The 22076-nt window shown below is 44.6% G+C and overlaps 1 protein-coding gene across 1 annotated transcript in view; it reads left to right on the plus strand.

Annotated features, from left to right (window-relative positions):
* Window positions 1–20467, plus strand: part of AP2S1 (adaptor related protein complex 2 subunit sigma 1) — a 194570-nt gene extending 174103 nt beyond the window's left edge. The window contains exon 5 of the mRNA XM_044055527.1: window positions 19066–20467. Within this exon, the coding sequence (XP_043911462.1) occupies window positions 19066–19167 (102 nt within the window). The 3' untranslated portion in view covers window positions 19168–20467. The remainder of the gene's footprint in view (window positions 1–19065) is intronic.
* Window positions 20468–22076: the final 1609 nt, after the last annotated feature.

Raw genomic sequence — 22076 nt, forward strand, 5'->3', positions numbered from 1 at the left:
CCTGATTCTCCTTCAGCAGCCTCCTTTAGATCCACTAGGAGTTTTTCTGAATTAGATCTAGTGCGGGTTGTGGAAAAGGTTCTGGCAGCTAGGAGATTGCCCATTCCAGCTAGACCTTTTGTCCCTCTTAGCTTGGAATCTTTTACTACATCTTCCCCTGTTTATCCTCCTCCGGCCTCTACCCAGATCCTGGAGATCTTGGTACCGATGTCCACTCCGGTGCATACTGTCTCTGCTCCAACAGGAATTTTTCCCTTTTGGCACCGACCACCCTTGCTGCATTGGCTGATTCTCTCTCGGAGCAGTGCTTGGACCATCTGTACCTTGGTACCTAGCCCGGTGCTTATTTTCTCACTGGCGCTGTGCATATCCACAGCTTCGACAACTTCCAGTCCCCTTGGAGCTCCTCACCTGGAGGTGGGCTCCTCAGGGCAGGATGTGACCCTGGTTTCGAGGTTGTCCTTCCTGGTTCCAGGCTCCCATCCCTCCTCGGGTGGGTCTGCTGTCCAGGTGATGGAGAGGGCCCTTGACTCCACAGGCTTGCAGTCAGCACCAGTGACATCAGTATCAGAACCCCCCCCCCCCAGGATGCACCTCTCCCACCCCTCTATTTTGGGACTCCAGGCACGGAAGTTGCAAGACCCCCCTTTGAAATGAATCCTTTCTCTGGAGTCGTCCTCGGAAGATCCCACTGGGGAGCCACCCCAGAAGAAACGGTGCAAGAGGTAGGACCTTGATTCCCCGGAGGAATCCATCACCTAAGACACTGTGATGACCTAAGACACTGTGATGAGGGGGGAGGGTCCCCACGGTCTACCCCAGACGATGTCTCATTCGGAGACATTCTCAAAATCCTCAAGCAGTGGGGAGACTGGAAGCCCTCTAACCCTTCTTCTGAGGAATCTGTGTTCTTGCAGGCCTTCCGTACCCGGCCATCTACTTCCTGGGTGACCCCACAGGCAGACGACCTTGTTAAGCTCATTGTGCAGCATGCCTGGAAGGTCCCGGACAACGTAGAACCTGTCCCCCGGAGGCCAGACAAAATTTTATCTACACCTGAAGACCAGCCCCACTGGTCCAAGCAGTTGACAGTTGATTCTATGGTTGTGGTGGAGGCCACCAAGAGGGAACTGGCAGAAGATAGTTCCACTGTCCATCCTCCGAACAGGGAGTCCCGGACCATGGGCAGACTAGGGAAGTGAACCTATGCTTCAGCGACTTTCACCATTTGGTCGCTGAACTATCTGGCACACTTTATTCGCCTCCAAAGAGACCTAATTTCCGAAATGTCTTCCTCTTTGGTGGGGGGTACTGCCTGATGAGGTGCGTGACACTGTCGCCTCGTAGGTAGCTACCCTTGAATCCATCTCTAACTCCTAGCATTTGATATCTCTCACTACTGAGGGGACAGCTTGAGCTGCCATATCAGGCATTGTCATGAGACGTAATGCTGGATGCGGTTGTGTGACTTTGCAGACCCCTTTAAATCTTCCTTTGTCAATGCATCTGTCGACGAATCTGCACTTTTTGGACCCAGCGTAATGAGAAAGACCTTGTCTGCTGTGGGCGTATGCTTTTCAAACCCCCAGAGGTCCTACTCCAGGAACCAGAAGGGAGGAAAAATGTGGTTCAGAAAATCCCAAGAATCTTTTCGTGACGCTCTTAGTGAACATTCCCCCCAGGACAGAGGGTGCAACTCATATGGAAGACACCCCTTTCAGGGTAGAGGGGGTCTGCGTAACTAGGGCACTAGAGATTCTTTCTCCAGCAGACGATGCCAGTGCTCCTGAGCAGCAGCCCGATTGCTTTCCTCTGGAAGCAGTCGGGGGGGTCATTTTTCTCTGCACTTACCAGCCTGGCATCTTATTACTACTGATGTTTGGGTGCAGAGAATAATATCCAGAGGCTACCAAATACCATTTGATTTCATTCCCAGACCCATCAAATGAATCCCCGATGTACCACCCAATCAAAGGGAAATTGCAGCCTTAGAAATAGAAAAGCTGCTAAGAAAGTGTCATCCAACCAGTCCCACCAGACCAGACAGGATCCGGGTTTTACTCAAGGTTCTTTTTGGTGTCAAAAAAGACAGGGGACTGGAGACCAATCCTGGATCTCAGCCTATTGAACAAATTTATCAAACCTCAAAAATCCCCCGGATGGTCATGGTACAGTCCATTCTTCCCTCCCTAGGGACGGACAACTGGATGTGCTCTCTAGACCTTCAGGATGCATACTACCACATAAAGCTGGATCACTGCTCCCGGAGATTTCTCCCCTTCCGGCTGGGAGCCAATCACTATCAGTTCAGGGCACTGCTATTTTGTCTCTCGACAACCCCCCCCCGAGTGTTCACCAAATGTATGGCAGTTGTGGTAGCTCATCTTTGACTACAAGGATTCCAGGTGTTTCCATATCTAAACGATTGGTTCCTTACCGCTCCAACCAGGAATCTGTCCTCAGCCTCTTACACTCAAGGTCTCACTCTCTGCTTTGGGATTACAGTCAGCAAGGACAAATCTCAAATGTCCCAACAAAGACACTGGAATTTATTGGAGAGGTCTTCCTGTCAAGCTCCCCCCCCCCCCTCACGCTTTCGAAAATACCAAATCCAAGACCTTCTTCCTCAGACCCTTGTACTGCAACTCTTAGGCTCCATGGCGGCTGCCATTATGTTAGTACCACTGGCGAGGCTGCACATGAGAATCCTGCAGTGGCTCCTTTCCACACAATGATCATTTCTAACTCACCCAGTCGACCACATTATACGTCTTACAAACCGTTGCAAGGAAGAAATGCTATGGTGGATGAAGCCACAAAACGAATCTTTGGTGTCGGCCATTCTGTCTTCCCCAGCCCACGGCCACGGTGACCACGGACGCTTCCCTGTTGGGGTGAGGGGGGACATTTCTGGGGAAAGATGGTCCAAGGCACCTGGTCCGAATTTGCACATAAATGTCCTGGAACTGAGGGCAGTTCTCTTAGTGTTACAAACATTCCATGCATCCCTACCCTCTGGGACCATTGCGGTTCAGTCAGACAACATGTCAGTCGTCTGGTATATCAACAGCAAGACGGGACCAGGTCTTAACCCCTGTGTCGGGAAGACATGAGGATTTGGCACTGGGCGATAGCTTCCAACCGCTTTCTTATAGCAATGCACATTCTCAGGAGTTCCAACCTTATTGCGGACAATCTGAGCAGGAACATCCAGATGCCTCACGAGTGGTCCCTCAACCCTGTAACAGCGGATCAGATCTTCCAATGCTGGGACAAGCCTTGCTGCAATCTGCTTCCCCCCAAACCACAAATGCAGATCTCCTGACCCCCCCAAGAGACGCTCTAACGCACTATTGGCCCCCAGGTCTTCTGTATGCCTTTCCCCCGTTTTCCCTCATTCCAAAATTTCTCCAGAAAGCTCAGAGGTTGAGAAGTAAAGTGATCCTCATTGCCCCTTACTGGCCCTGTCAAGTCTGGTTCCCATTTCTGTGGCCTCATCTGATTCACAGCCCGTGGATCCTGGATCATTCCCAAGACCTGATACCTCATCCTCAAGGACTGATTCATCTGAATCTCCACAGTCTCAAGCTCACAGCTTGGTCCTCCACTTCCAATGATTGCCAGGCTGCCTGACATCCCATCTCTTGTTCGTGAAATTCTTCTGGCTTCATACAAACCTTCCATCAGGAAAATTTTATTCTAGTAAATGGACTAGGTTCTCTGTTTGGGCCAAAGATCAGAACATAGATCCCTTCTCTGTCTATTCAAAAGATCCTTCAATATCTGACAAATCTTTTACATACGGGAGCCTCAGCATTGACTATCACTGTACATTTAGCAGCTATCGCCAATTTTCATAATGGACTTGATAATTCTTATGTCACACTGCCTATGCAAGACATTTTTGAAAGGAGTATCACATGTTAAAACTCCGGTCAAGCCTCCCTTAGAACCCTGGGACTTGACTTTGGTGCTTCAGTCTCTCACAGCTCCTCCTTTCGAGCCCTTTGATTAATGTGATTTTAAATTTTTGTCATGGAAAACCTTACTTCTAGTAGCACTTACCTCAGCAAGAAGAGTATCTGAGCTGCAGGCCTTGAGTGTCAAGAGAACTTACTTGATCTTCCACATGGATAGGGTGTCCCTTTGTACTGACATGGATAGGGTGTCCCTTTGTACTGACCCTTCTTTCTTGCCCAAGGTCATTTCTAGATTTTCCATTAACCAATGTATTGACCTGCCGGTTTTCTTCCGTCAGCATTCTAATAGATGGGAGTACCTTTTGCACACCCTTGATGTGCATCGGCAGCTTCGTTGTTATTTGGACAGGACTAAATATTTTAAATATTTCAGGAAAGCAGATAAATTGTTTGTGGCCTTTGCAGGACCCAGATTGGGTAAACCTGTTTCCAAAGTGACTTTATCCTCCTTGCTTAGAAACGTCATTACCTTTATCTACCAACAGAATAAGCTATCCTTACCTTCAAAAATAAAGGCTCATTCTACCAGATCTATGGCTACTTCTGTAGCATTTCATTCCAGAGCCTCTATAGATGATATCTGAGCAGCCGCCACTTGGGCAAGACCACATACCTTTATCTCTCATTACAAATTGGATTTGGCCTCCAGGGGACAAGCATCTTTTGGTTCTATGGTGCTCAGGAATATCCTTCCTTAGGGCCACCCAGGACTCTAGTAGCTGGGGACTCTGCCCTAATAGTAATTAATGAACAAAGATTTACAACATCCGATAAAGAAGTTATGTCTTACCATAACATTCCATTTGTGTTGTAGATCTTTGTTCATTCATTACTTCCCTCCCTCCTTCCCCCTACCTGGACTCCTGGTGGACTTTAGGAGCTCCTGGTTAGGTTAGACAGAGCCTTCTGCTATTTTTTTAGGAGCTCCTGGTTAGGTTAGACAGAGCCTTCTGCTATTTTTCTGTTAATACGTCTGTTATGTAGGGGTGGGCAAACTTGATCTGGAGTAACTAGGAGAGGGGCATTATGGGTAGGTCTTAGCTGAGAGTTTTTGGCTGGCATGAGCTTGGAAACGGCTGTGTCTGTTCCGAGGACAGAACCGAAGTCCTAATAGTAATGAATGAACACAGATGTACAACACAGATGGAACGTTATGGTAAGACATAACTTCTTTTTTAGTTAAAAGATCTCAAAAACCGTAAGATTTTAAAGAAACACTTAACCAGTCTTTGTATTTCAGACACTATTTGAGTGTTTTGGTGTTTGCATACATTTTGTGACAACTTTTCTTAATTATTGTACTGCTTTCCTTGAAGGTGTTCTGTTTAAGCATCTAGATTATTTTTGTGCTTGTGTACACTTCTTGACAACTTATCTTCATTTCTTGTTTTCTTTTAATACACTTTTTGTAAGAGGGACTTGAGAATTCCGACACAGTTTTGTGCACTGCTTGTGCTTTTACTGTTTTTTGAGTGAGTGTGTGTTTACTTTCCTGACCACTTATCTTCTGACTGACTCGACCCAGCAGCTCTTACTGGTAATCAAGATCCTTCCTCTGCAAGAGTCTGGATTCTTACATGGGTCCTGCTGATGTCCTTCAAGGATGCATCTGCAGTCCTTACAAATGGGTTGTCCTGTCGTCAGGCAGCCCTTCGGTCGGCCGGATTCCAAAGTCTGGGTCTGGCCTCGGCTGGTGTCGCACTTCACCCGACGTCACAGCTGCAGTTATTCGGGTATAAAGGCATCAGCCGACGCCTTTTTCCTCAGTCTTTCTTGCCGCGTGGCGCCCAAAGCAGAAGCTGTTCGCAAGTGCCGGTCGGTCAGAACCAGAGATTACTACTACCGAATTCTTCTACTACTACCGAAGACTTCTAAAAAGCTAAGTACCCCGTTGGGGACTCTTTCTTGCCTCAGCCGATGTCAGAAAAAGTGAATAACTGTTTAACTTGTGGGAAACAAATACCTCATAAAGATTTCCACTCTTACTGCTTACCTTGTTTAGGCCCAGACCACGACGTAGCAGCTTGTCTAGCCTGTGCTTCTTTTAACCGACGGACGCTTAGACGTCGGTCGGAATTTGCTGAGGAGTTTTTCGGCTCCGATTTTGCTTACATTATGCCGTCGGATCCTCCGACTACGCAAATATCAAAAAAAGCCCAAGGAAAAGGACCGGCACTCGCGGTCTGTGGTTTCGGCCGAAACCGCGGTTAGGCCAACCGCGAGTGTCTCTGTTTCGGCTGAAACCGAGCAAGTGGTTCTTCCTTCAGCCGAAAACTTACCTCCTACCGAGGCCTCTTCCAACCTGGTGGAATCGGCTTCTGATTTACCTTCTGCTCTGGCAGTTTCTCAGGATTTATCTGACACTATCCCCTTGGATATCTCCACCCCTGCACGTGGAGCTGCTAGGCCACCTGCATCCATGTCCATTAAGGCTTTTGCCAGGGCTAAAGCAGCTAAAACTACTAAATCTGTGCCTGCTAAGACCCTCTCTCACAGGCCAAGCTCTAGTTCACAAATGCTTAGTTTAGCAGAGGATCTCATTTCTTTAATCCGGGGATCCCAATCTCACACAGACAGGGCCTCTCACCCACCTCCAGAGAAGAGGCCTAGAGCAGAGCCCCCTGAACCAGTTTCTACAGATGATTCCTCTGATGATTCAGATAATACTAACCCTCCAGAGGCTTCTTTCTCCCCTTATGAAGACTCTGATGCTGAAGAGTCCATCCCTTCTGCCTCTCCGCCTGAGGAATTTTCCTTTGGGGAAACCTTGCATGCTATGAGGGAACAATTTCAGTGGCAGGGCCAGGATTTCTCAAGACTCTAGAAAGAGGCTTAGAACCTTTCTGCATTTACCACACCATAGGCCTTTAGCCATTCCTCCAGTTCTCTCTGTTGTAGATGATGCATTTAATGATGCTTGTACTGCTCCTGATTCACTTCCACCGGCCCCTGCTAAGCCCGATAGGTACTACAGGGTTCCGGATACTCATCACCATTTGTATAAGGCTCCTTTTGCAGATCCCGAGACTATCTCCCAGGGTCCTAAGGCTGTAGCAGCTACCTCTGCCAAAAACCCCCTCCCCTCTGAAAGGGAATCCAGGTCCTTAGAGAGATGGGGTAAAAAAGTTTACACGTCTGTAACTCTTTCAGCTAGAGCATTGAACTGTCAATTCCACATGATCCAGTATCAAGAATTTATGCTAGACCAGTTAACCAAAAAGTTGTCCTCAGATGAACCATTAGACAAAAAATCTGTTCAGGAAATGGTACATAACATTCAGCAGGTCAGTAACCATTCCTTAAAATGCGGCTATGATGCACTGGAAGCTTCCGTCAGATCAGCCATGCCATGACTGGCACAGTTATCAGAAGGCATGCATGGTTAAAAGAGCAGGCCTTACCAGACCATGTGAAATCCAAATTACTAGATGCTCCCATGGACAAGATCAATTTGTTTGGCTCTCCTGCACAACAGGTGCTGAAGAAGATGGAAGAGAAGGCAAAATCTGTCCAAACAGTGAAAGATTTCTTACAGGTCCAACCTCCAAGATTTAGCAGGAATTGGCCCTCCAAGAATTGGTCCTTTCCAGACTCCTCCAGAGCCCAGAGAGGCAGGAATAGGCGTTCAAGAGGCCGAAGTTAATCCAGGGGTGCCTACAGGGGACGCCAGTGGCAGGGTAACAACCAGCGAGGTGCAGCCACGGACACAGCCACCACCACTACTACAGGACAATCACAGTGACTTGGCTCTAGCACGGCCTACCAGGGAACAACTAAAAGAACCCTTGGGCGGGAAGCTAGCTTTATTTTCAGTAAACTGGCATTACATCACAAGAGACAAGTGGATTTTGCAGACAATAGACCAAGGTTACAGGTTTCACTTCCATACTCTACCAGGGAAGAGAGGAATGCCAAACCTACCTCCAAATCAAAAGGCAGAAGCTCTAAAACAAATATCTCAATTATTAAAAATGAGAGCTGTGGAAAAGGTACCATCTATGGAGCAAGGACAGGGATTTTACTCCAGACTCTTCCTGGTACCAAGAAAAGAAAGCAAATGGAGACCTATTCTCGACCTGTCTGCTTTAAACACATTCATCATTGTCCCAAAATTCAAAATGCTGACCCTACAGCAGCTTCTTCCCATGCTGGGCAAGGAGTCTTGGCTGGTAACTCTAGATCTCAAGGAGGCATCCCTGCACGTCCCCATACGACCAAATTGCAGAAGATACCTCAGATTTCTTGCAGGATCAGAGCATTATCAATTCTCAGCATTGCCCTTTGGCTTATCTACTGCACCCAGAGTGTTCACGAAATGCCTGGCATCAGTAATTGCTCATTGCAGGCTCCAGGGAATCCAAATCTACCCTTACCTGGACGACTGCCTGATACAAGCGGACAACAAAATCAAGTTAGCAGAAGACTTGAAAAGGGTCATTTACCTACTACAAGCCCTGGGATACACAGTCAATATAAACAAGTCAAGGCTGATACCATCCCAAAGGATAACCTTCTTGGGTGCAGAGCTGGACACATCGAAGCAAATGGCATTCCTAACAGTAGAAAAACAGGAGCAACTCCCTCTATACTTCTTGGCATTAACAAAGCAGAACCATCTAACAGCAAAACCATCTAACAGCAAGAAAAGTCCTGCAAGCCTTGGGTTTCATGGCATCCTGCATAATATTGGTTCCACATGCCAGACTGCATATGAGAAAGTTACAGTGGTACCTAAGGAATTTATTGTCTCAGCACAAGCACAGCCTAGAAACCCAAATTCCAATAATTCCATGCCTTAAGCAAGAATTTCAGTGGTGGGCTCAGGCCTGTCAATCAAACAAAGGATTGCCCTTCCACAACACTCAACCAAGCCAAACCATTACCACGGATGCCTCAGACCTCGGTTGGGGGGCCCACATGCTGGACAAGTGCATACAAGGCTTATGGACTCAAGACCAGCTGCACCTACACATAAATCAAAAGGAAATGCTGGCAGTAAAACTGGCAATTCAGACATTCAGACCTTTTCTTCGACAAGGTCAACTGTTGATAAGGACAGACAACACCACAGTTATGTGGTACATCAACAAACAGGGAGGCACACATTCGTACCCTCTATGCCGGATGGCAATGGATCTCTGGAATGTGGCCCTGAGTTACAACGTTCAGTTACAAACAATTTTTGTACCAGGAAAAGAAAACATTCTAGCAGACATGCTAAGCAGGACTTCCACGGATGGATGCTGCATCCGGACATCTTCAAAACCATTACAAGAAAATGGGGACTCCCTCAAATAGACTTATTTGCATCCCCACGCAATCACCAACTAAAGAAATTCTGCACAAGGACGTACCACCCACTTGCTTGGAAGGTGGACTCCCTATCTTTCAGTTGGAAAAACCTGACAGCATATGCATTCCCACCACTTCCTTTGATGCACAAGGTGCTATTGAAGATCAAAGAGGACCATCCAAGGATCATTCTGAAAGCTCCAGACTGGCCAAGGCAACATTGGTACCCATTACTAAGGAGCATGTCTCGGGGAACAAATATGGCACCTACCCCTTGTTCCCTTGTTGTTAACACAGAACAACTACAACACCCTGCATCCAAACCTGAAAACACTGCAGCTAACTGCCTGGAACATTGCATAAGAACAAATAACCCAAATTTATCCCAAAGGGTAAAAGACATTATCTTGGAGTCTCGCAGACCCTCAACAAGGAAAAATTATTCAGCAAAATGGAAAAGATATTCCATTTGGAGTACTGAAAAAGGAGAGAATGTGTCACTGGTAAACACAGCCAACATCCTGGAATACTTGGCAGAGCTCTTCCACAAAGGTCTGTCCTATTCTTCCATTAAGATTCATGCATCAGCTATTTCAGCAAAATACGACTTGGATCCTCCAGTCTTCTCACATCCTCTGCTCAGGCAGTTTCTGAGAGGAATTAAAAATGTAAAACCTCCTAGGAAGCCACCATTGCCAGCATGGGACTTGAACTTTGTACTAGAAAAATTGACACTCCCTCCGTTTGAACCAGCAGCAACAGCAGATTTACAATTCTTATCATGGAAAACTGCTTTCCTACTGGCAATCACTTCAGCAAGAAGGGTATCTGAGCTACAGGCATTAATGGCAGTACAGCCCTTCCTGATCTTCCATCAAGATAGAGTGTCCATGAGAACAAATCCTACTTTTATGCCTAAGGTGGTCTCCAAAGTATCTTTGAATCAGGCTATCCACCTACCTACATTCTTCCCCAACCCACAGAACAGGGGAGAAAGACTGCTGCATACCTTGGATGTGCATAGACAATTACGCTACTACCTGGACAGGACCAAGAGCAATAGAAAAACTGACCAGCTACTGGTAGCATATGCAACAGGAATGGAAGGAAAAGCAATTTCAAAACAGACAATCTCTAAGTGGATAGGAAATTGCATTAGATTTTGTTACTCCTACCATGGGAAGAAAACTCCAGAAAACATCAGGCCTCACTCTACAAGGGCTACAGCCACTACCACAGCTTTTCTTGAGGAGTGGCTACCAAAGACATTTTAGAGGCTGCTACTTGGAGCTCCGTGCATACATTTGCCAAGCATTATAATTTACCTTTATACTCTAGATCCCGAGCAGGTTTTGCCACTGCTGTTTTGCAAGGGATCCTAACTACACCATAATTTCATTTCTCCTCCTCCCCAGTTTGGCTATGGTATTCTACCCATTTGTAAGGACTGCAGATGCATCCTTGAAGGACATAGTACAGTTTTGTACCTACCATAAATGTAGATGTCCGATAGGAATGCATCTGCAGTCAGGATTACCCACCCTCCTTCCCCTCTGTGGTACTCCTAGGGTATTTGCCCATCTTGTAGCTAGCTGGGGGAATCTATTATGGTGTATTTGTTTGTATATACATGTACATACATGCTTATTTTTGAATTTGCTCTCTACTATTTGGAATCATTTGCATTTATCCAAATTTAGCCTTCCTAGAGGGCACCTGGCATCTGGGGCAAGAAACACTGAGGAAAATGGCGTTGGCTGATGCCTTTATACCTGAATAACTGCAGCTGTGACGTCGGGTGAAGTGCGACACCAGCCGAGGCCAGACCCAGACTTTGGAATCCGGCCGACCGAAGGGCTGCCTGACGACAGGACAACCCATTTGTAAGGACTGCAGATGCATTCCTATCGGACATCTACATTTATGGTAGGTACAAAACTGTACTTTTCTTCTCCCGCTACACCTAAAAGAGAAAAACAAATTGGAACCCTTTCCTACACCACAGGCTCAGGCAGGGCTTAAGCCGCTGGTTGGGCAACTCTGCAGGGGACAGCACTTTCTTATTCCTTGCTTGTGAGGATATCCACAGTCAAAACTGGAGCTCCATGATGCCAGTCCATGGGCTCAGAGCTCTGAGATGGTCACTGCCTCCCAAGAGGAACCCATGTATCGAAGCATTGACAATTGCCTAGTCTGGTTTTGAGCCATTGCCTATGCCTTAGACTGTAGGTCAGTCCTTATGCACTCCCCAATCCTAGGCCCCCATCCAGGACTGATTCACATTAGCTCAGGACTTAATGCATATCATTCGGAGCCTGCAGCCTCAGTTGGACCAACCATTAGTGTTGAGAATACCATCCATTAAAAGGAAAAGAAAACCCCTTTCCCCACTCAGGAGTTGGAATCCTTGACTTGCACTTCCTAGATGTATTCTGCTGTAGGTTATGATATAGATGCCACTTCCCCAAAAGAGGTAGTTTCATTTTAAGGATACCTTTTCTAGGGTGGGAGGCAGGAAGGTCCTCGAGGCCTGAAAGTGTGGTTGCATTCTATTTTGCCTTTATGCTGCAAAACTAGTAGTTATTCTTCCAGTCTTGGAGCTAAAATGTCTGGAAGCCTGTATCTCTTGAACAGACTCCCAACCCCCCTGCATCCAGGAAACCAGACCACTTTTACAGAGTCCAGGATTCCCACAAGTACCTGTTTAAAAAATTCTTTTAGCATATATTTCTAGCATGCTTCCCAGTCACTGGTGTAATGGCATCTTAGACTTCTTTGAGAAGAAGGTTTACAAGGCAGCATCACTGCCATTCTAGACTTCTGTCACATGGTTCAGAAAGAGAGACCGTCACAAGATCACATACAAGAGTAGTCAACATGCAACTCTGGTAGACTTCCTCGTAGTAAGGAATAGGTGCTGGGGCAGAATGCATGATTGCAAAGTCATCCCCAGTGAAACAAGTCTGCCCACAGCATACTAGTTGCCACAATCAGCTGCAAGCAGTGGTCAGAGAAGGCTCGAAGGTCAACAGAGACCAGGCTGAAGACCTGGAAGTTGACTGGAGAGAAAGTACAACAGTTCAAGGAATTGCTCAGGGCTCTGGCACCCCAAGAAGAGGAGGAAATAGGTGGAGTTGAAGAATGGCAACTCCTAAAAACAGCATGTGTTAGGACTACAGAGAAGATATGTGGCTGAGCCAGGTATGGAAATAAGGTACATAAGGAAAGCTGGTGGTGGAATGCAGAAGTCCAGGAAGTCATCAAAAGAAAAAAGGAGTGCAAGAAGTGGGAGACAGAAAAGGCTGACCAGACTAGGAAGGACTACTGGTTGGCTAACAAGCTAAGAAAGAAGTTGCAGTAGCAAAGAATAGGGTATCGGAGACACTGTACCATCTTCTGGAAAGTGACTCAGTAAGGGGCACAAAGAAACTATATCAGGTTACAAGGCAAAGACAGAAAGATAAAGAAGATATTCAGGCACCCTTCATAAGGAATGCCAGCAAGAACCTGTTCACCTGCCCACAGGACATCAAAGGCAGATGGAAGGAGTATTTCCAGCAGCTTCTGAATGAAGAAAACCCCACAGAAGCTGTACTGCCCCAGAAACAGCCTACCATGAGAGAAGAGGAGGAGCCCAGAACAGCACTAAGGAAGATGAAGTCAGGGAAAGCAGCAGGCTCAGATGAGGTCACAGTAGATGTGATAAAGATGCTGGGTGATATAGGGGAGAAATGCCTCCTGAGGGTACTAATAGCAGTGTGGAGAGAAAGGCATATCCCAGATGACTGGAGAATAAGCATACTCATGTCAGTGTACAAGAACGAAGGGGACATCCACAACTGTGGGGAGTACAGAGGCATCAAACTCCTATCACATTGCATGAAAGTTCTGGAGAGGGTGATTGATAAATGGATAACGCAGAGTAGTAGAATGTAAGATGGGAGATGAGCAGTTTGGATTCGGATCAGGATGCAGCACAATTGACCCAATGTTTGCATTGAGGCAGTTACTTGAGAAGAAGCTAGAGATGAGAGAGTCCAACTGGGCATTTCTAGATTTGGAGAAAGCATATGACAGGGTCCCAAGATAGCTGATCTAGGTAGTACTGCGGTGGTTCTGAAGTCCCAGAAACATTAGTAGAATGAATGCAGACAATGTACAAGGACCCAATGACTCAAGTATGAACAGTATTCGGCCTCACAGAGGGGGTTCACCTTTGAGCCCACTGCTGTTCATACTGGTGATGGACTACATTAGCAAACAGGTTGGAGGGGACGGATCAACAAAGCTGCTCTATGCAGACAATGTGGCAGTACAGTCTAGAACTTCAGCAAAGGATAGGAGATTGGAATGCAAATCGGAAGGCACATGGGATGAAACTAAGCACAGATAAGACGGTGGTAATGGCAGCAAACTGGGGAAATCAGAAAAAGCTGAGACTAGAGATAAAAGGGAAGATAGTGGAACAGGCAGACAGCTTCAAGTATCTGGAAGTAGTTGAGGAGAAGAGTAGTCTGAATGAAGAGGTCAAAGCTAGAATCCGAGGGGGTGCAGCCAACTGGCACAGAGTATCATGGGTAGTCTATGACAGAAGAATGCCAAAGAAGCTGAAAAGTAAGGTGTACAAGACAGTGGTGTGACCAGTACTGCTGTATGGTACAGAAACCTGGGCAATAAAGGCAGAACAGTTGAAGCTAGAGGTGATGGAAATGAAGTGCCTGAGAAAGGTGAAAGGATGCACACTGTGGGACAGACAAAGAAATGAGGACATTAAGAGCAGAAGCCAAAGGAAGTCCATTTGCAAAAAAGATGAGAGAACAGATTACGGTGGTTTGGGCATGTGTAGAAAAGCAGAAGACAATCTGGTGAGTAAGATACGGGACAGACAGGAAGAAAGTAAGAGGAAGCGAGGGCGTCCAGCAAAGAGGTGGATGGGATTGTGTGAAAGAAGATCTGCAACAGTCAGGCATGAGTGTTGAAGAAGGCAGGAGTGTGGCACTGAATCAAGAGAGTTGGTGACAGTTAACACGATACTGTGACTCAATGTAGAAAAATGGGGAAAAGGGGCTGATGGTCATCATCATCACTGACCTTCAGGACTTATTTTCAGTCTTTTGCTGTCATGCTGTGCTCTTTAATAAGTTCAAGACTGTTCAAGACTGTAGTAAGGGAGGTGACTGCTGTCCATTGGGCAAAGCTCTTGGAATTAATCCAGTTTGTTTCACAGTCTGGGAAATGTGCCCTTAAATGTAGCTATGATGTTGTAAATGAAGCATCCAGTACTGCTGCCAGAAGGCCACTTATTACAAGAAGTGTACTGGTAATTTCTCCTCTTTTTTTTTTTTTTTTCCAATTTTTCTCCAGCAGGGGGTCAAAACAGCAAATCCTTACCCAAGACAGCATTAAGAGTCAGTGCTTTGATATTCTAGGACAGGGCCCAAATTCCCTTTGTCATTACCTCTGACAGTATACCCCACCTACTCTCTCTCTCTCTCAGGACACCCTCCACTCACTTGAAAGATGGCTCACAACTAACCAACTCCTACTTAGCCCCAATAAAACAAAACTTCTACTCTTCCTCTGCAAACCCCTGTAACACCTCAAAGCCTCCTCCTCGGTCTCTACTCTCAACAATACTACTATTAAGGTACAATCTTACACTAAACTTCTCAGAGTTTTTGTAGATGACTAACTTAAATTTGACATCCACATCAATAACTGTATCAAGATGACGCACCAAAAACTAGGACTGTTCCTATAGAAATAAAAAATTCTTAACACAAAAATTGTCCCATGCTCAGGCCTACCTACTGCCTGCCCCTACTGTACACTGCCCCTATCTTCACTAACCTCCAAAAAATCTGTCTACCAAACTTGAGCTTACCTACAACAAAAATGATAGATTTGCCACAAATCTCCCCTGTCACTCGCATCACTGCCTCTCCTTACAAAATCTCCACTGGTTATAACTCCATAATCAGCTCCTTCTAACTCGTACTATCCTCCAGCAACCCACAGCGTGTTCATCTATAGCAACCCTCATCTCTCCATACGTCCCCAGCTGGGAAATTTGTAGCTCTGGCTAGCACCTCCTTCACATCACAAAACCAAATAAATCTATAGGAAAAATGCTATATAGCCACTGAGTTGGCTTCTATTGGAACCAACTTCCTCTCCTTATCAGAACCACCCAAAACCCTTGCAACTTCAAACTCACTATAAAGAAACATCTTCTTAACTGCCCCTGTAAGAATCGTACTTCCACTCTACCCTGTCTTAGCAAATATTTTTTTTTACCACAGGGTGTCCTAGAAAGAGTAGTAGAAAAAGAACAGGCCACAGGCTTTTTTTTTTTAAGAATGTCCTGATGAGCGGAAAGCGTAGCCCATGGCTGTCAATATTAAACAAACTCCTAGAAGTGTCAAAATGCTAACTATACAAGCCCCATTATCCCCCTACTCCCAAAAGGGGGGAGGGGTCAATTTATACCTCAAGGATGCCTACCTATATGTCCTCGTTCACAAGGGCCAAAGATACTTTCTTGGGTTCGAAGCAGGAAGTTTATGCTCCAGTTTAACTTTTTGCTCTTTGGATTGGCTGCTGCCTCTCTGGTTTTTACAAAATACTTGCCTTCAGTAATTGCATATTGCAGAACGAGGTGCATTCACATCTACCCATATCTGGATGACTGATCCAGGCCCGTCCCAGTAAGATAGGGAGGCTGACAGAGCTGGTGTTTTTTTCTCCAAGTCAAAATCAACACCATCCAAGAGTGTAATACTCACGGAGATCCTCCTTGATTCAGTAGGAACTTGAATAGCAATAGAATTAAATGCAGAACACTGGGGTTCTCTTCAGACAGGCCTGAATCACTCCACCCTTGCCACAGATGCCTCGGATGCAGACTGCGAGGCTAGCCAGGAGAGATCAAGGTCATTGACATCTGGGACATCAAATAGCACAAGAGAAGTATTGTTAAAAAAAAAAAAAAAAAGGTTGGCAGTGATCCAGACCCTTAGGGCTTTCAAGACCATGTGGAAACCAAGAGTTTTAAATATATTAGCAAGCAAACTCCACTGTGATGTAGTATGTAAATGAACAAGAAAAGACTCCCTCACACCCTCTGTGCAATTTAGCGATTACTGTTTGCAAGAGAGCCTTGTTATCAAACACACCTAAGTACCTCCTTCATTCCTTCCCAGCAGAACTCCCTAGTTGATACAGATCAAAGGCAGAGCCCACTTGAATGGATGCTGGGCCAGGGATGCCTTATCTGTGGTTCATCCACAAGTTTGGATGAGTCAGAAATAGACCTTTGTGCTGCTCTAAGTAAGCTGTTGAAAACATTCTTCTCAAAGATACCACTCTGAGGATTGGATGGTGGATGTTTTCCAGTTTAAATGAACTGGTATATTTCTGTATGGGCATAGAGTTCAGCAGATATCAGTTTGTGCATATTGCATTCCATAACAACCTTGTGGTTTCTGTTGCAGGTAGTTAACTTGACATCTAACTTCTTTAGAAGTATCCAGGACAGATGTGCCTAGGAACAGTCAATAATAATTGAGTCAGTCATGGTCCTGTTTGCCTTTGTGAATGCTTCACACCCGCACTGCACTAGTGAGAGCTACAACCTTGGTGCGAGCCCCCCCCCCCCTCCAAGATTTGTGAATCCAGCCTTTCCTCAGCAGTACTGCTGACTGAGGATGAGGAACCGTTGATGAGGAAATAGTAATTCAGATGCACTGTTTTTGTATGGTAAGTTATAATGAAAGATCTGCTTTTCTCTGACAGCATAATGCACTATATGGGATTTTTCTGCTATGCTTCTTTCATTTCTTTGTTTTCCCACACAGGCTAGATCTGTTTTTTTTCTAAACTACAGACCACTTAACTATGTCCTGCTACACTGTGCATATTAGACTCCCTACCCGTTTATGTTTTGCTCACTGCACCTTCTCTATTCCACCAACCAGCAGTATGATTAAAAATGGTGATATTGTCAGAAAACAACTTAATACATCAGTGTGTTTCAGAACATAATTGCAAACTCTAAAAGCAGTTTTTATTCAGAATTTCTTAACTTCAAGAAAACTGACCTATGGCCATGGCCACTTGGTTTTCCCACCTATGGGAACATAATCATGATAGAATGATAATAGTACATTTACACTGTGAGGTGCCTTGCTGTGAATTGTACTATCATTCACCCTCAGATCGCCACTGTGTCTGTAGACCTCTGTCTGTTAATCATTTGTAAAATGGGCAAGTGAACTGGTCTGAGGACATTTCTTGTCAGATGCAACTCAGTCCAGAGGCAGACTGTGAAAGGATGCATTTAGAAGTACATGCAGAAGGTATATCAGCGTTCATCAGTAGCAGTGGAGAATATAGGCAAGTATATGCATTAGGCTGAGAAAAAATAAAATCAAGATTACCAAAAGGTGCATTACAAATGTTTATCTGATATGCCACATATTCACGTGACCCCCATTCATTTGCTGTTTGTGTCACACAGCAAGACACTGCTTCCATTCATTTACACTTCCACTGCTCTCCACATCACTTCTTCCTTCCACCCCAGCTATACCCCGTAGAAGATAGATGCTGAGCACTAGACAGAGGTGATGCCTCACCAGCTGTTACTTGCAGCAAGCATTCCACTCCTTCATTCTGACAAAGTGCTAAAGGTGTGTTTGATAAGTGGAGAGCTTACATCCTAACATTTGTGGCAAGACTCTGTACAACAGATGGGGCAATGTTTTGGAGAAATTGGACTTCGTGTCCAGCAATGCATGTTTGTATTCCAGACATAATGGATGATCTTTGCATCTAGGCACACATCAACGAGCCTACGGTCTTATGAAGACCATAGAATTTTAACACCACACCTTATGGACGTCTACCATTGTTCAATGTAGTAGTTTTGCATCATTTGCAAAGGAGCTTTATTGTCCATCACCTTACGTAACAAAACTGGCATTCTAACAGTATTCTAGCAAAAAGAGAGTGCACATTTTTTTTTTTTTGGAAGGAAGGGGTCTGTGAGGAGCATACAGTCAAATGTTTAAATAACTGACATGCCATTACAGAACCAGAGTAAAGTGAATGCTGCAGCTTAAGCAGAGGTTATGTATTTGCTGGTATGTACACACAGCTTCATTCAGTTTTGTTGGAGGGGAGGACTGCATTCATCCACGTACTGTAGAGATAACTATGCTTTCAGCCTTTGTAGATTAATAGTGAATATAGATGCACTATAACTGACCTCATAAGACTAATGATCTCCATCCCTGATCATAATGTAGAAGAAGTGGGGTGCCATAGTCAGTGTAACAGGTGGGGGTGGTATAGCAAGTGGTGATTATCTGTTGGTTTAGCAACATGAAATTGAATGTTGATCAGAAGAGTTAAAACTAGGAGAAAATGGTTTTACCTAGGACTAACCTTTACTATTCCCTATTATACTTGGAGTTATACAGGTACAGTACTACCAAATTTCCTAAGCAGCAAGTATGAAATTTAGCATTAAACCGATTAAACTTTAGAACACAGATGTGAATGAAGTTTAACCTTCAGTTACCCAAAGTGAGCTATTGGTGGAAGACCTGTAAGCTGAGACTGTGGTAGCCATTTTGATTTGCTTATCCTTGTATTAAAAAATATTCAAACAATCCAATATGATTTTGTCTTGCAGGCTGTATTTTATTGCCAATTAAAATGTATTGCCTGCTAACTTCTTTTAAACTTTTTTTTTTTTAACGTGTGCTTTTTTTTCGCTCTCTCTCTCTAGGTATACACTGTGGTGGATGAGATGTTCCTTGCAGGAGAGATCAGAGAAACAAGCCAAACAAAGGTTTTAAAGCAACTACTTATGTTGCAGTCCCTAGAATGAGACTAGTATGGAGTCCAACCAGTTTGGGACCTGGCATTTCCAGACTGAGCCAGTGCCTCTCTCTGTACGAAAAAGTCAATCAGTGTGCAGCTTGTTTTATACGGTGTAGGAAGAACCAGACCCAATATCAAGCTCAAGACTTTTAGTTCATTGTTTTCTTGGTGTCTTGTACACTGCTAACACTACCAGATGTTAACCTTATTAATGCAGAAGTGTACTATACAGAGTTGCTTCAGAAGGCCTGCCAGATGGTGACAACTAATAAACCCTGTATATGATTGTGTTATTAGTATACCCAGCATTGAAAACAGTATGGATGCAGGTTTATAATACAACAAGACTAAGTGAGTGTGAAGTTGGTCTTTCTGCCCTCTTGGTTAAGCATTCCACTTTAGAAATCACATACCTGGTGTATATGAAAAACTCTCATGTGTACACACACACATGGAACACTGCGATTCACACTGCAAATTCGGGGGGGGGGGGGCAACTGTTAGGCACCTTTAAACAGAGGCCACCACTGAATGGCAGTGTCAAGCTCCAACAGCTTGAAATACTTGGACTGCCACACTTCTTATGTGGCAGTATAAAGTGTAACTACAGCTTTTTACAGGAATAAAGATGCACTTTTCTTCTGGCTGCTGTCTGTGAAGCAACACTGAGTGTAGTACGGCTGTCAAATCCCTCATCTGTAACATGTTTTTTTTTCTTTATTTTAAACAGTATATTGTGAAAGCAAGTGTTAAATGTCCAAGAGTTAGAACTAGATTAAAGTTAAGGTTAACTTTTTATAAGTAGAAAGTCTTGCTGTCTATTTTTTATTGACAGAGTGAAAAAATGTATATGTTAAGGCCTTGTAGATTCTGGCTTAATCAAACATGTGCTGAATAACTTTTATGAACGTTTTAGATGTTCTGCTTGAGCTAAATAGTTTGAGATAGCTCCTCAAAGTACACTTGCACAACATTTTCCATTGAGATGCTTGGCAGTCTGGATTATACTTCACACATCCCAGATAATGTTTTTGTTAATTTGGAAAGAAAACATGTTTGCTTTGTTTATGTATGCTGTTGTGTTTTTATCATAATGGCATAGCACTGAGTAGAGCGGAGATGCTGTGTCCTGGTTTAAAAAAGAAAAAAAATAGCCTTGCCCATTTTTGATCATCTTGAAAGATAGCAGGATTTGAACAAAGCGGATAATCCACAAAACTTTAAGTAAAGTGTCCTTTCATGCATTCCATGGTTTCTGTTATTGTGATATACTTGGAAACCACACAATAAACGTGTGATTAAATAAAGTTGTATCTGTGTTTTCTTACCCAACAAGTACTTTTTCTCCCTGTCCATGCTGCAGATACCATTTGTAGCCAGTTCTTTTTCTAGCAGTACTTGTAATGTATCTGATCAATTGATAGCTACCATCAAATAATGCTTCTTCAGATGCTGCTGTATTGCATCTTATGACTTGTACCTTCATAGGTCTCCACATATGTAAACAGGGAAATCCCTGCTAAATTAGCACAGTCTGATAAATTAACAGTCAGATATCATTTTCATTCATTTTTCAACTGATGGGTCTCTGATCCAACTCTGTGTTTTTACCAGGCTCTCAGACCCAGGTCTCAAACTTCTCCTTTACCCATAATGCCCCACTCTCCTGGTATACCTCCGATCTCTTGTTGCCACATTGTTTGGACATGGATTTCTATTCTGTAGCTACGGAAGTTAATCAAATATTGTATCCTTTTTGTGAGGTTTTTGTATTTAATATTGCTTTTCTGGCCGTCCATTACCTTCAAACAAAACGTACTTGACTCTCTAACCATTACCTTTTTTTTTTTTTACCTTTCTTGACAGGACGTTCTACCCATGCCAGGGTATTCTCCTGCATACCATTGCTGGTATTCTTTCCTTCTCACTCTGTGTACCCAATTTAGGGTATCTTTCAAATGCCATTGTTGGTACTTTTTTCCCACGCCCAGTAAAAAGTCTGTATTTTGATTTGGCTAACAAGCCTGTGGGCTTTATCTCCTGTGTGCACAAGATCCCTGATTCGGACACCCGTAATATTGTTTGGGCAATGCCCACCTAGATGGGGACTGTTCCATTTGCTCTAGATTCAGCTTCCATGCCTAAGGCTTAGGAGGAATAAGTTAGTTTTGAAAGGCTTGCTACCTTCTACCATTGTTTCGGACTCAGCTGAGGCTCAAACTCCTTGTAGTAAATCTGACAAAGGGAAGCCTAACTTAGCTCCTAAAAAGAGTCCAGGCAATGGACCCCTGACTGTTACCTAGTTTAGCTGCAATTCCTGAACTTCCAGCTAAAGTTCCCAAGACATCAGATCCTACTAAATCAAGCTCAGTCTTCTTGAACCCGCTTTTCACTCTGGATCTGATATGTCCTCTGTCACATTTGCCCTTCCTACAGGGAGACACCAAGAAAATCTTCCAGACCACCTAACACTACTTTATCCGTTAGGTCTTCTAGGAACTTATCTGAGGCAGAAGTGAATAGTATGATAAGGAAGTTTCTCGGGGCTCTTATCCAGATGGGGTTGATTCTGTTTCCATCTCCCGTCAGACCTGTGAGCCTGCTGTCTTCTCAACATCACATCATTTCCTTCTTCAATCTGACCAGTGGTTTCAAAGCCCTCGAACCATAAATCGAGGATATCTTTGCTCATTCTTCTACTCTGACCATGCCCCTGAGTCAACCGGCTCTGACCTCTTCAGAGCAGGATGAGTCTCTGAGCCAAAGTGTCTGTGACAGCTGTGGTGGGTTATGACTGACACTGAAGCTGTTGGAGCTTCCCTTGCCTCACTGTGTTGGACGGCTTGGCTCTGACACCCCTCCTCAAAGCTGGAATCCACAGGGATCCAGAGTTAGGTGCACGTAGCTTTGGCACCG

The sequence above is a fragment of the Protopterus annectens genome, chromosome 1.part0 (genome assembly GCF_019279795.1).
Source record: "Protopterus annectens isolate FY-2018-M chromosome 1.part0, PAN1.0, whole genome shotgun sequence".
Lineage (NCBI taxonomy): Eukaryota > Metazoa > Chordata > Ceratodontiformes > Protopteridae > Protopterus > Protopterus annectens.